The sequence below is a fragment of the Mercenaria mercenaria genome, chromosome 2 (genome assembly GCF_021730395.1).
Source record: "Mercenaria mercenaria strain notata chromosome 2, MADL_Memer_1, whole genome shotgun sequence".
NCBI lineage: Eukaryota > Metazoa > Mollusca > Bivalvia > Venerida > Veneridae > Mercenaria > Mercenaria mercenaria.
In genome coordinates this window covers 106,687,079-106,701,489 of record NC_069362.1, presented here as the reverse complement: position 1 = coordinate 106,701,489, position 14,411 = coordinate 106,687,079, and the positions used below count along the sequence as shown (strand labels likewise).

Sequence of the window (14,411 nt, the reverse complement as noted above, 5' to 3'; positions counted from 1 at the left end):
GAAATGTATCCCCTTTCAGATGGTACATTTTTTAAAATTAATATCTGATATACTTTTGACGTCGAAGCGACCCCTTACAGTAAGAGTAAATTTGTGCCTCATTTTTAGCATTAAATGCTCATTATTTTGACAATTTTTATCGGATTTTGCTGGTAAAGCATTCATTTTATTGTACAGACATTTTATTTTATCACAACATCTATCTTTTGTAAATTGACAGATTATTCAATGCAACTGACCGCAAAAATTATTTTGACGTTGGCAAATTTTGCCTCGTCTGTCAAAGAAAATAAAAAAAAAGCATGATTTTAAACAGTGATTTTTTTCATATTTCCACATTGTCAATACATTTTTTTTTACCTCGAAATTTCTAGAAAGCACTTTCATTTTTAAGAATGTTAAAACATAAACTTAAGGCAAAGCAATTAAGTGAGTAAAAGCTAATTGCACTGCAAAAAAAATATGTTAAAATGATAATCAACTTAAAACAAGAGGCCAACATGGCCCTAGGTCGCTCACCTGAGAAACACACCATAACATACCATAACAGTGTAAACATGTTTGACCTAGCGATTTCATGGAAAAAAATATTCTGACCAATTATCATAAAAACTGGAGCAAAAATCTTAATTATAAACAAGTATTTTTTTATTTGACCTAGTGACCTAGTTTTTGATCCCAGACTACCCATATTCGCACTTGACCTAGATTTCATCAAGGCAACCATTCTGACCAAATTTTATGAAAATCCAGTGTAAAATGCAGCCCCTATTGCATACACAAGGTTTTTCCTTGATTTGACCTAGTGACCTAGTTTTTGAACCCAGATGACCCATATTCGAACTTGACCTAGATTTCATCAAGGCTATCATTCTGACAAAATTTCATGAAGATCAGTTGAAAAATGCAGCCTCTATCGCATACACAAGGTTTTTCTTTGATTTTACCTAGTGACCTACCTTTTAACCCCAGATGACCCATATTCAAATTCTATCTATATTTCATCAAGGCAATCATTCTGACTTAATTTCAGGAAGATCAACTGAAAAATACAGGCTCTCCAGCAATACATTTGAAAAAACTAGGAGAAAACTATGAATTTTTCAAGCAGGAAACTAGGAAAAAAACTAGGAAAATCTAGGAATACTGAGACAAAAACTAGGAGGTATTATCAGATAAAGTGTTACCTTGCTGCTGTTTTTCTATACCATATATATAAGCTATTCATGAAGATTAATTGAAAAATACAGCATCTATCGCATACACAATGTTTTTCTTTGATATGACCTAGTGACCTAGTTTCTGATCCAAGATGACCCATTTTTGAACTCGGCCTAGATTTCATCAAGATAATCATTCTGACCAGAATTCATGAAGATTAATTGAAAAATACAGCCTCTATCGCATACACAAGGTTTTTCTTTGATTTGACCTAGTGACCTATTTTTTGATCCCAGATGACCCATTTTCGAACTTGGCCTAGATTTCATCAAGGTAATCATTCTGACAAAATTTCATGAAGATCAGTTGAAAAATACAGCCTCTATCGCATACACAAGGTTTTTCTTTGATTTGACCTAGTGACCTAGTTTTTGATCCCAGATGACCCATTTTCGAACTCGGCCTAGATTTCATCAGGGTAATCATTCTGACCAAATTTCATGAAGATCAGTTGAAAAATACAGCCTCTATCGCATACACAAGCTAAATGTTGACAGACGCCGGACGACAGACAGACAGGCGCCGGACATCAAGCTATCACAAAAACTCACCGGCTAAAAAGTAACTGCTAATTTAGATTAAGTTAAGCACTGCAGGGGAAGCACTATGGAACTGCAATTTTGGGACTGCCACCACACTGGACATTGAGAGAGTACAGGTGGAAATATTTGCATGTATATAGCTAAATATTATCCAAAATCCACAGCATTTCCCCCACACTGTGAAGTACCTCCATATCTGCTTTAAAAAATGTAAAATTGTGATGATCATCCTGAAAAATTGAAACAATAACAAAATATTGATATCGAGTTGGACAAAAGTTGTAAGTTTGCAAATATCTCTGACATTCAGAAAAGACTGCATTTCCAAAATCAAACTTTGTTTTCAAACAATATTTTTTCAGCTTCATGTCATCATTTCAGTAATATCAAACAATGTTTTCAATGTTTATAAAATTTGTTCAATTTACTTACTGTGCGTAACCCCATTTTTGAAGTATCCAAATTGCAAATATGTCAGCATTTGAAAACAATTTTCTGGTGATATCATATTCTAACCTGGAATTCAGTGTAGGTCAAGTATGGTCATGAAATTTTATATGAATAAAGAAGCGTGTCTTTCACATTCACCCCTCAATGTGTTTTTTTTTACTTTGAAAATGGTACAAGGTCATAAAATGAATAAAACCTTATGATAACCTAACATGATTTTTTTAAAATTTTTACATGTTATTATGAAAACAAGAGAGCCATGAAGGCCCTGTATCGCTCACCTGACCTAATGACCTAAAGATCATCAAGATTAACATTCTGACCAAGTTTCATTAAGATATGGTCATAAATGTGGTCTCTAAAGTGTTAACTAGCTTTTCCTTTGATTTGAACCAGTGACCTAGTTTTTGACCCCACATGACCCAGATTCGAACTTGACCTAAAGATCATCAAGATTAACATTCTGACTAAGTTTCATGAAGATACAGTCATAAATTTGGCCTCTAGAGTGTTAACAAGCTTTTCCTTTGATTTGACCTAGTTTTTGACCCCACCTGACCTAAATTTGAACTTGATTTATAGATCATCAAGATCAACATTCTGACCAAGTTTCATTAAGATATGGTCATAGATGTGGCCTCTACAGTGTCAACAAGCTTTTCCTTTGATTTGACCTGGTGACCTAGTTTTTGACCCCAGATGACCCAATATCAAACTCGTCCAAGATTTTATTGACGGTATCATTCTGACTAAGTTTCATTAAGATTGGGCCAAAATTGTGACCTCTAGAGTGTTAACAAGCTTTTCCTTTGATTTGACCTGGTGACCTAGTTTTTGATTCCAGATGACCCAATATCAAACTCGCCCAAGATTTTATTGAGGGTAACATTCTGACTAAGTTTCATTAAGATTGGGCCAAAATTGTGGCCTCTAGAGTGTTAACAAGCTTTTCCTTTGATTTGACCTGGTGACCTAGTTTTTTACCCCAGATGACCCAATATTGATCTCGTCCAAGATTTTATTGAGAGTAACATTCTGACCAAGTTTCACTAAGATTGGGCCAAAATTGTGTCCTCTAGAGTGTCAATAAGCTTTTCCTTTGATTTGACCTGGTGACCTAGTTTTTGACCCCAGATAACCCAATATAAAACTTGTCCAAGATTTTATTGAGGCTAACATTCTGACCAAGTTTCATTAAGATTGGGCCAAAATTGTGACCTTTAGAGTGTTAACAGTCAAATTGTTGACGACGGACGACTGACGGACACGGCCGGATGGACGACGGACACAGGGCGATCACAAAAGCTCACCTTTGAGCACTTTGTGCTCAGGTAAGCTAAAAACTGAGTGAAAAGTATTGCATTTCAAAACGTTACTTGACATGTTTACATTCTAATATAAGCAATTTAAATTGGCCAAGGTCGTACTATTTTTTTTTCATTTTCTTTCCTCAGGTTATGCGAAATTTGCATAAAACATTTTAAGATGATATCAACAAGAGAAAATTCAATAATGAAATTTGAATAATCTAATATGAGCAGTGCCATGAGAAAACCAACATCGTGCATTTGCAACCAGCAATTTTATATCTAGACTGTTCGCTTTCAAAGCCTATTGCAATTAGAGAAATAGCGAACAGCATGGATCCTGACCAGACTGCGTGGATGTGCAGGCTGGTCTGGAACCATGCTGGTCGCAAATGCACTATGTTGGTATTTATTATCCTCATGGTGCGGCTCATATCTTCTGAATCACCTGTAAGATTTATCTCATAATCGGTGGAGGCGTCTAAAATTAAAACCTACTTGCAATCTTTCACACCATTGTAAACTGAAAACCAATAAATATTCAATTTATCATAAAATTACAACATCAAATTATCATTTGGTATGAGCGTCACTAACAACATCTTTTAGATCACAGAAAAAGATATCTTTTCAGGAAAATACCGTTATTAAAAATAACATGCCGCAAAAATAATCTAAATTCTTCAATATAAGAGACAGAATATGGTTACTTCTACCTTTTATAAACATTGTTAAATCAGCAGTTTTTTAGAAGTTTTGTTTCAGTTTTTCACTTTTAAAGGCACTGGCCTCCAGATCTTATGACAATAAAAAAAGAAAAAATTTTAGGTATCAAGAAATTAATGCTAGTACAGGTATATTTCTTAAGAAAGCTTTGAACCTTGATTACTAAACAGACTATATGTTATGGAAACACGAGAATTGGTTGTTTTTACTAATTTTTACACTGAAAATTGAAAAGCGTTTGTAACACTTTACTCGAGTTAAACTGCCATAATTATTATAAAGTAATTATATTTAACGCCCATTTAACACATATTCCTCTGTGGCGGTATTGGTAGAGACAGCATGAAAGGGTTTTTTTTTGGCCGCCGCGGCCCATGGCATCATTTTTTCTTGATTTTGGCATTTCTAAGGTTGCTTAGAAACATAAACTTATATTCTAATGTTCATAATATGACCAAACTTCAAAGAAAGATCATTTTAAGCCAAAATCTGGAGGTATTCTGGACTTTTTAGCTGAACTGAAGCTGTCTTAAGCTGAATTAGTCATAATTGGGACTAAATTACAGGCTGAGGTGAGAGTTGGGATAGAATTTTATTACTGCATGAAAAAATAATACATTTAGTTCCAATCTCACTGAAGAACATGATCTTACTAAGATAAGATCTGATGACAATTAAAACAGTAAAGTTCACTTGATTGCACATATTGCTATTTTTATGACTTATTAAAGTCAAGGGCAATTACTCTGGGCTGGCTGTGTGAGATTCAACCCATGTTGAATAAAAATCATGTGACATTTGATGACTCTCGGTCAAATCATTTTTGAAATATGCACAACACAAATTCTAATGTACTGACGTAAGGATGGACTGGGGCAACTCTAAATGCCTCCCCAAAAAATTTTACTAAACAATATCTGATTTCACAATAAAACTCTTTAAGTTATTTACTGGAGGCGTCAGCGGCTGAATGGTTACTAACCTCAGCTTAAGATTGCTGACTTTGAAACACTTGACCCTAACCACTGTGTGTTCAAAATCATGCTTGGTGTGTACAACTCTTTTATTTGAGGAAGCCATCCAGCTGGCTGTTGTAAGATCAATGGTTACATCCAGAAACCTGCCCATGCTTGAAATAGTACAAAGATGGGCATCTGGGGTCTTCCTCCACCATTAAACTCAACAAAAACAATATCAAGTGATTTTGTGGTAAATAGAGATAATTCTATGTAAGTAAAGATGATCTTATCTAAGGCTTCTTTAAGCTTAAAGTAATGTTGTGGCAGAAGTGTTAATCCTAGGCTAAGTTTTTATCTCTGCCCATCTCAAAGAACTCCATCAGGGATCCAAGCATATACTGAATTAATAATACTGTTCTGTTCACTGTTTTAGCATTCAAGATTGTTGGTAAAATTTTCACTTGTTTGTTTGTTTTGGTTTAGCACTGTTTTTCGACAGTAGAGCTAAGTTTTTTCAGCTATGGTAACAGCTGGCAGTTGACCTACACAGTGTTCCTGGATTTTGTGCCTGTAAAAACCGGTTCTCCAAATAACAGTTTCTGCCAACATCTCTAAATGAATCAGAGGTGGATAACAAATGATTTTATATCAAATCATCAAGGAGAACATATGTCTTGCCTGAGGATCAAACTCTCGTCCCTACAATCCACAAATCTGTACACTGCTCTAGAGCTCCCTACTGAGCTAAGTGGGCAGGCATAAAATTTTCGTAAATAGAAAAAAAAATGAATGCATCATTAAGTGTGTCCTAATTATCTGCAATTCATATCTAAACTTAAGAACACAGAAATGAGTTAAAATTATTGATAAGCTAGAAAACTGAAAAGATCTGGTCTATACTGGCCAGATCCTGCTGGTAAATTGGTCAGTGAACCCACAATGATACCAGATTATTAAGTCAGTTGAACTTGCAATGTTTAAGAGACAGGTCATGTGAGGGTAATTAAATTTATTAATAGAAATGAATAAATGATAACAAAGATTATCATTGTTAAGGGGACAAAGAGAATATTGAATAAGAATTAGATGGCCGAAAGTCAACTGTTGGAAAAATTCTATAGGAGTAAAATTATAAAGCCTCTTTCTACTTTTTAAGTATGTTTTAATTACTATCATAAAAGATGTCAGGCCCATAGCCACACTGACGCAGCGGCCTCTGTTAAAAATTACAAAAACATCCCTCAACAGCAGATCTTAATTCTATATAAAATGTTGACTTCTGATGGGTCAGAGCATAATTATGCTTCTAAGAAGAATCCACCATGAGCGCAAAAAGTTATTTATTGATATTTCTTATTTGATTAGAATGAAACATTCCGGCAAGCCTAACAATTTACAAAAACAATGCTATCACATTTGAATCAAGTGATTTCTCAACTGCACAGCTGGTTCTCCTGTCCTGTTTAACAGGGTATGTCTTCCATATGAGTTCCATAATGACATGTTTAATCAAATACATACTGGCGACAATAAGACTGCTTTCAGTTAATTGCAAGCGAAAGATTGTAACCAGTATCACGTGCGCACAATGAAGCCAATAACCGTATTGGCATTTTGAAGTCTTTGATCCAATTCTGAACCATTTGAAAAGATATTTGAATAGATCTGTGAAAGTAGCAAAACAAATAGATACACGTAAGTGGACAAAATGTTTGGTAGACACAGTTCAGAGCAAATGCAGACACAAATACAACAGAGGCCAATTAGCTTACGGTGAATCAGTTTTTCCCTTTCTAGGCCATGTGATACATCATCTTACACTTCGTTTTCCTTAAATAACTGGAAGATGTATTTCATGGTACCTATTTCCTACCAAGAAATCATGACTAACAGAACACGTTGAAAACAAAATCGTAAGCATTTTTTTCTCACGACTTACCAATTGAAAGTCAATTTAACATTTACCCTGCTTCTATAATGAAATTGTCCATTTTTCAATTTGAACAGTACCATAAACTGTTAAAAGGGGTGCTTACCAAACAGATACTGACTGAATGGCGAACAGTGCAGATCATGATCAGACTGCATGGATGTGCAGGCTGATCATGATCTATACTGGTCGCAAAGGCAGAACCAGTGGTGTCCAGCATGATAAGGGTTAAGACAGAACTTGGTGGAGCACATAAATAAGAACACTAAACATTCCACATCTCTCAGGTTTGAGCTATGTGATGCAAACCACATGTTTTCCAAACATAAGTACTAAATACCTGCTGATTCTGTACTTCACTGTTGGATCCTGCTCGTGTGAATGGAGCTTCATTGCTCTTCTAAGACAGTAAAACTTGGACAAGATCGACAATGAAGGCCAATTCGCTTAATGGTTTGGCCATAATGTGAACTCACAAAGTATTTGGAAAATTTACAGCTGAAGGTCTCCCAGGCACACAAGAATTGCTCTAGCTTTTGATTCTTGAATAGGGCTGGGACGATTTCAAAATTTTGAAAAAACCGATTAATCATTTGTTTGAAATTGAATCGAACCGGTTTAAATCGGCCGCCATATTGAAAATGCTGTTTTCTTTTCTGTCAACCGTATCAAGTAACTTCCAGCAGCTGACTGATTTTAATAAGAGTTAAATATTCAGCCCAAGTTTCATTATGATTGGGCTAAAATTGTGAACTCTAGTCTGTTGAGAAATTGTTGATGATGGACGGCGATGGGTGTCATCACAATACCTAACTTTAAGGACTTTGTGCTCAGGTGAGTTATAAGTCACTGAACTACATACATGTATATCATTTAAGTACTTAATTGAAAATAACAGTATCAATTATTTAATCATTTCTGATTACTATTCCCTAAGGATAATGTGATGTTTAAAAATATAACTATATAAAACATAGAGAATTCAACATTTTCTTGTTTTGGTAACTAAATGTCAAAATCTAAATATTTCTAGCTTTTGTAAATAATTTGAGCTCTGAGCAGCAAAGAATACTGATAATATTCAATTAACTGATGATTAATGCCCTCTAGGTTCCAAACTAAGTGTAGGTACTTTTGGGTTTTTTTTACCTAAAAGTTTGCAAAAAATATATACAGACAGAAAGTCTGATGTGTTTTGACACAGAGAAAATAGCAGATAAGAACGATTAACATAACAGTAGGACGTTAAAAAAAATAATGAAAATATATTCAATAAAGACAAATACAATATAATTACGAAATAACAAATTACCCAAGAAATGTAAGAAACACAGAAAATGGGAACAAAAAAAAACACAACAGAAATAGGAAAAACAAAAAGAAACAATCTGATAAGAAATCTTCAAATCTTTCCTCCTACAACACAAATTTGTTTTAATAAGCTCAATCCTTCATGCTGTAATTATGTAGTGTTTCATGTTGTAAATATATATTATGAATAAATATTGTTTAAACCAAATTTGTTTTATCTAAACATATTTGACATCATGGCCATTACATAATTTTGGTATTACACTAGGGTATTTAAACCATCTGAAGTCAAATTAACTTAGTCGATAGTAGGTAAAGAATTACCGAAAAGCTAACATGTGATCAAAAGAATATTACACTTGTGTCTTTTCCACATTGAATTTATTAAACTCGTTGGAATAAACTGAATAAATGCTCGGCATAGCCTGGCATTTTAATTTTTTATTGAACTCCTTCAATAAATTCAATATGATATGACACTCACGTAATGTCCTCTATGTATTTTACCAAAATGAGTTACTTAAGAAATAATTTATAGCAAAAGAATATTTAACACTTATTTATGCATGATGGACGGTTATATGTCGGGCGTAATAATTTCACAAGGGCGCAGCCCGACTGAAATTATTTGTACGACGTATTACCTCCCGAGTGTATAAATAGTGTTAAGATACGGTTTTGGTATAATTTATTTGATTCTAATATACCCTTAATCTAAAACAGAAAAAAAACATTATATAAGTAGCGCTCTTTCTTGGTCACAACAAAAACTTTGATGTCACAGCACGTTAACATAATGTCATTCTAGCATCAGAGTGTTTTAACAGAGACAATCATATTAGAATATGCCATATACATGTCTGACCCTGGGCAATTAAAATGAAAGAAATACAGATACATTTACTTCTAAAATAATATACAAGTGATATGAATTGTTTTAAATCAATTATTTCGAAAATCATGACCAGCTGGAAACTTTATCATTGGGAAGGAGTACCGGTACCTACTTTTTGTAAACATGATCTCTTTCTTTTTATTTATACATATAAGTCATCATGTGTGATTTATCGTCTAATTTACCATGGTTCATCGTTCAGATGCTTCAGTATTTAACCACTCGTAGTTCAATTCCTACGCATCTAAACTCTGAATCGTGGTAAATTAGACAATGAACCACTCGAAGGCCTTGATTATTTGTTAAATATAATACACATCAGCTGAAGCTGCCATGACAAGGATGTATAATCCATTTAGTAAACAACAGGAATGAGTAACACATTAATTAAGCTGTTACTCAGAAAATAAGAAGGGAAAAAAAAGAAACTATATACCAAAACTGTTTTAAAGATAAAGTATACAGTTTAAGTGCTATCATTTGGCTTGACATTTCAATGCATCACTAGTGTCATTTTACAAATTATATACCTATTCACTAAATGTATTAATTAGCAGAAATGGTGTAACAGCTTTAAATAATGACAGAAATGGTCAAATGAAACACGTTTTACTTGAAGGAATGATTCATTAACAAGACATAATTACTATTAGTGATAAACAATCTGATATAATTATAATTCATTTCAGTGTTTCTTGTTCAGTTTTGGAGAAACGGTGGGAGGGCCCAATTAAGGAGGGGTAAATCATGCTAGATACAACTAAAATTGGGAAAAAATCCCACTGTTCCTTTATAAGACAGTATTTTTCATAGATATTTTAAGCTCAAAACAAAAATGACTTAAAAACAAAAATTTGTCCCCCCAAAAAAAAGACTGCATTTTGTAAAACAACAACATATTAGACATTTCTGATTTTCAAAGTACTTCATATACAGTCAAACTTGTCTTTAAAGACCACTCAGAGGAACAACCAAAAAAGTCTTTCTAGACAGGTGGTTGTTGTTCACAGGTAAAATCAAGCCGGAAATAGTTTATTGGGACATTATTAATGTGGTCTTTGTACACAGGTGGTCTTTATTCAGAGGTCATCTTTAGCACAGGTTTGATTGTACTAAGCTTTTATGTTTTAATCTGCAGACAGACCTGGTCATGTGCAAGAAAGTAGTAAATGCCTTATTTATTTATTTATCTATTTATTTATTCTTGATCTGCATTCTTATTTGTGTGTAATTTCACCCTTCCGGCTCTAACCCCTCAATATCTATTTCTTCATTTCCATGTTCAAAAAACTCATTTAGCGCTCATTTTATGTAGTGTATGCAATGTACATGTATATAATAAACAGGGAAATAAAATGTGTTTAAAATTATTACTTTTAAAACATTTATGAAAAATAGCCAAAATTTAAACAAACAAATTAATCTTCTTCCATCAGATTAAAATCTGAAACCTTTGGTCTGAATTGTTTTACTCTATCTGATATTCTGCCAACAATAATTCACTGTGGTCTCAAATTATGCATTTTGAATAACATAAAACAGCTTTTCAAATATGTGTGCTTGACAAATATCTGCTTAATTGTACTATAATTCATAAAGGTTACTATCTATAACATAAAGTGTAATATGACCTAAAAGGCATGTAGAGCATGCACAACTTACTTATGAAAGGTGATATTATAAAGGAATTCTTCACTCAAAAACAGCATACTGTAAAATCATTTAATTTCGTGGACATGATATTTCATGGTTTTGGTCAAAATGGCAATTTCGTGGGGATACGAATTTGCGGATTTCAACTTTTGAACATAAAACAAATTGGAATTTTACTTGTTCGTTGGGATTAAATTTCGTGGATTGACTCAACCACGAAATCCACAAAAATTAGTTCCCCACAAATATTAATGACTCTTGAATGTGAAAGTTAAATCAAAGGCCTGAATGGCCTGAGTCGGCTAATGATTGATGTACTGACAGTATAGTCTACCAGGTTCAGTTTGTTTTTAGTTTTTTTCTTAAAATTTCATAACACAGCTCGATATTTACCCAAAATATTATATCCGGATACGATTACACTTTTCTCCAGTTTGAACAATATATTTTACAAATTGTGATGATACGAAGACATTTAGCAGCAATTGGCAGTATCTGACATTGAAGTTTACGGTTAAATTACCTCTTATTTAAATCTTTTCATAAAAAGTTGTTTCGTTTCGTGAAAGCAGCCAAACATAGACGATCTACTTTCGATTTCAAAAACTACAAGAAAATACAATTTAATGTTTCGCCGATTTGTTTATTTCTCGAAAAATAAGAATTAAAATCATTTTTAATATCAGTAGTAACTAAACAAACCAGTAAGAGCTTCTTCTTCCGATAATTTATCCGTTTACAGACTGCAAAATTCAACCCACGCAAAGTTTATAGAAATCATACGATGCGTGTTTACGTTCAATGTGGGAAAATTAAGGCTGATCGGCTATGTTACCTAACGCATCCGGACGATTCAGATTTTGTTTTTAAAAAGGCATTGTGTGCGTTTCTGTAATTTTATATACGTTTTTATACGCTTAGAAATTATTAGACATGCGTATTTGCATTATTTCTATACGTAATTTACGCTAATACGCATCTTATCTGGAGCCCTGTGGAACTATGTTTTGTCTTTCGCTGGATGTTACCCAAGCTTTGTAAGCCTGCGCAATTCTTAAAATGCACATTTATGCTTAATGAGTTACATTCGAGTATTGCACAATTACAAGTCATAAATATGACAGATTACATCGTATATTGGTCATAGCAAAGGGAATTGACACAACTTAACTTCATTCATGCAGTGAACTGTTTGAAGTTTGAGAAATCTAATGGAACTACATCCCTTCACTGTGTTATTTGGTCCATTTAGAGAATCGTTGGATAGCAAGGACTCGTCAAAAGGCTTTCAGCCTTTAGCCGACTCAAAAAAAAATCAGCAGTTCAAATTTGACATAAATTAAATATATAACTACTGATTGCAGCACATCTTTACTTTTATGCACAAGCAAACTATTTTTGCTAATTAGTACAAGTCTACAAGATATCAACTCACCAAACATCAATTCCATTCACACTTTTCATCATTCATTTCTTGATTAAAACTTCATATTAACATGAATATTATAAGATTCTTTCACTGGTTATAGGTGCAGATGGGAATTTACGGCCTCGAGGGTAACTGTTTAGGCGGTAACAAGGCTCATACCGAGTTACCACCTAAACAGTTACCCGAGAGCCGGATATTCCCATCTGCACCTATAACCAGTGAAAGAATCTTTTTCTTGCATACCGATATCAAAATATAATAATAAAAATAAAATCAGTCGAACGGCTTTCTTTTTAGAACTTTTTCTTATAGCAGCGTATTTAAACAAAGCGCGGGAAATCAACGTCCGTAAACAGCAAAGACGTCATGACGTTTCAAAGACAAATAACAATGTTTAGTTCCGGTTTTGTTTTATCAGTTCCAGCGTAACGTTATGAATTTTTGATAAAATAACGTGTTTTGAATCGAGAAATATACTATCAGGAACAAAGAGGAACTGTCAAGGTATTGGATTCTTATTCCGTTTTTCGAAATAAAATATAAATAACTACATAAATCTTCTACATATATGTTGTTCGTAATACGTCATTTAAAGCACAAGAGTCATCTTACACCCCGGGGTGTAAGATAGATTTTTCCAGCCCCGGTAAAAATACCGGAAATCTCCGTCTGATATGCAAGAAACATGGTTATGTTTTTGTTATGTTATCAAAATTTTGTAAAACTTCAAGTTCAACAGGTTCCAGAACGAATATTGAACTTAGCCTGCATTTTATTATTGCGTATGTGTCTACCAAAAATAAATTAAAACAATTTTCATACTTTCAAGCATTATCTAACAGAAAACCAAATTCAACCAAAATAGTAACCAAAGTCAAACCTGGCTTGCACTTTACATTTACTTGTCTACAGGAACCTTTTCTATGCAAGTTAAAGAGAAAAATTGACATGACTGTGAATAATTTCACCTCAGCCAGGTATCAATCTCAAAACCTCTAGATTAATAGTGGTCTTGCATGCTGCTCACTGAGCTTATAATTGTAACATATCATACAATTTTAGCAGATATGTCCCATTCTGAACACTGATTCAAAACAAAAATTATCAAATGAATGAGCAATCCCTTTGTGAACAAAACAGTTTTATCAAACTTAGAAATCCCACTAACTTAACAAATTTGAAACTGACCATTAGCATGACTGAAGACAGGTCTTCAAACTAGGCTTTACATCCTTGAACCCAGAATTTATATACAGTGAAGCCTGTCTTAAGCCGCCAAGTCAAGGGAAGGAGTGAAATCGGCCTTTAGACACAGGTTGTTGCTCAGTCCAGCTTCAGGGTTTGACTTGTACTCTGTAGAGCACTTGCCCTCTGGGCAACTTAAACTACTTTTTTACTTGTCCAAACCCAAATCTTGATTGCCTAAATGTAATATGATGATGTGATGAGATACTGCAATGCAATGCAGTATAGAAACAGACATGGTATATGTAGTACATAATTTTCTGAGAAGTATTTCTTGGGATCTTTCATATATTTCACCTGCCCAACAAGCAACTGAATATGATCTTTCTGCCTGCCCCAACTCCATTTTTACCTGCCACAGGCAATAGGGCAGTCCTTAAGGTCGAGCCCAGAGGTTAATTGGTTGCTTAAAACATGGTGACTGCTTACACAGCTTAACTATAGAAGAAGTTTACCATGACAGACATTGTTGATACAGTCCAGATACCTATTGCCTTTCTCGTCATACATATACTGTCCTGCAGCTCTTGTGATCTTGAGTGGATCATTTGCAAAGAATAAAATGCAAGCCTCTCTGAAAGAAGACAGAATGATGTTGCAGTTAACAAAATGGTACTATTTAAAAAAAAAAGCTTTTTTACTTTTGAAAATCTGTACTCTGGAACCAAGTTGAAACTTGCAAATTTTTAATACGAACTCCTTTAAGATTCTGACCTTATTTAGAGACAAGGAAAGTCACAGAA

The 14,411-nt window shown here is 33.8% G+C and overlaps 1 protein-coding gene across 2 annotated transcripts in view; it reads right to left on the bottom strand.

Annotated features, from left to right (window-relative positions):
- Positions 1-14,411, bottom strand: part of LOC123564829 (5-phosphohydroxy-L-lysine phospho-lyase-like) — a 51,272-nt gene that overhangs the window by 34,474 nt on the left and 2,387 nt on the right. The window contains exon 2 of one of the 2 annotated variants that reach the window (XM_053537452.1): positions 14,124-14,242. The exons of the other annotated variant lie outside the window; for it this stretch is intronic. Coding sequence (XP_053393427.1) covers positions 14,124-14,242 — 119 coding nt within the window. The remainder of the gene's footprint in view (positions 1-14,123; positions 14,243-14,411) is intronic. 2 annotated transcript variants of the gene reach the window in all.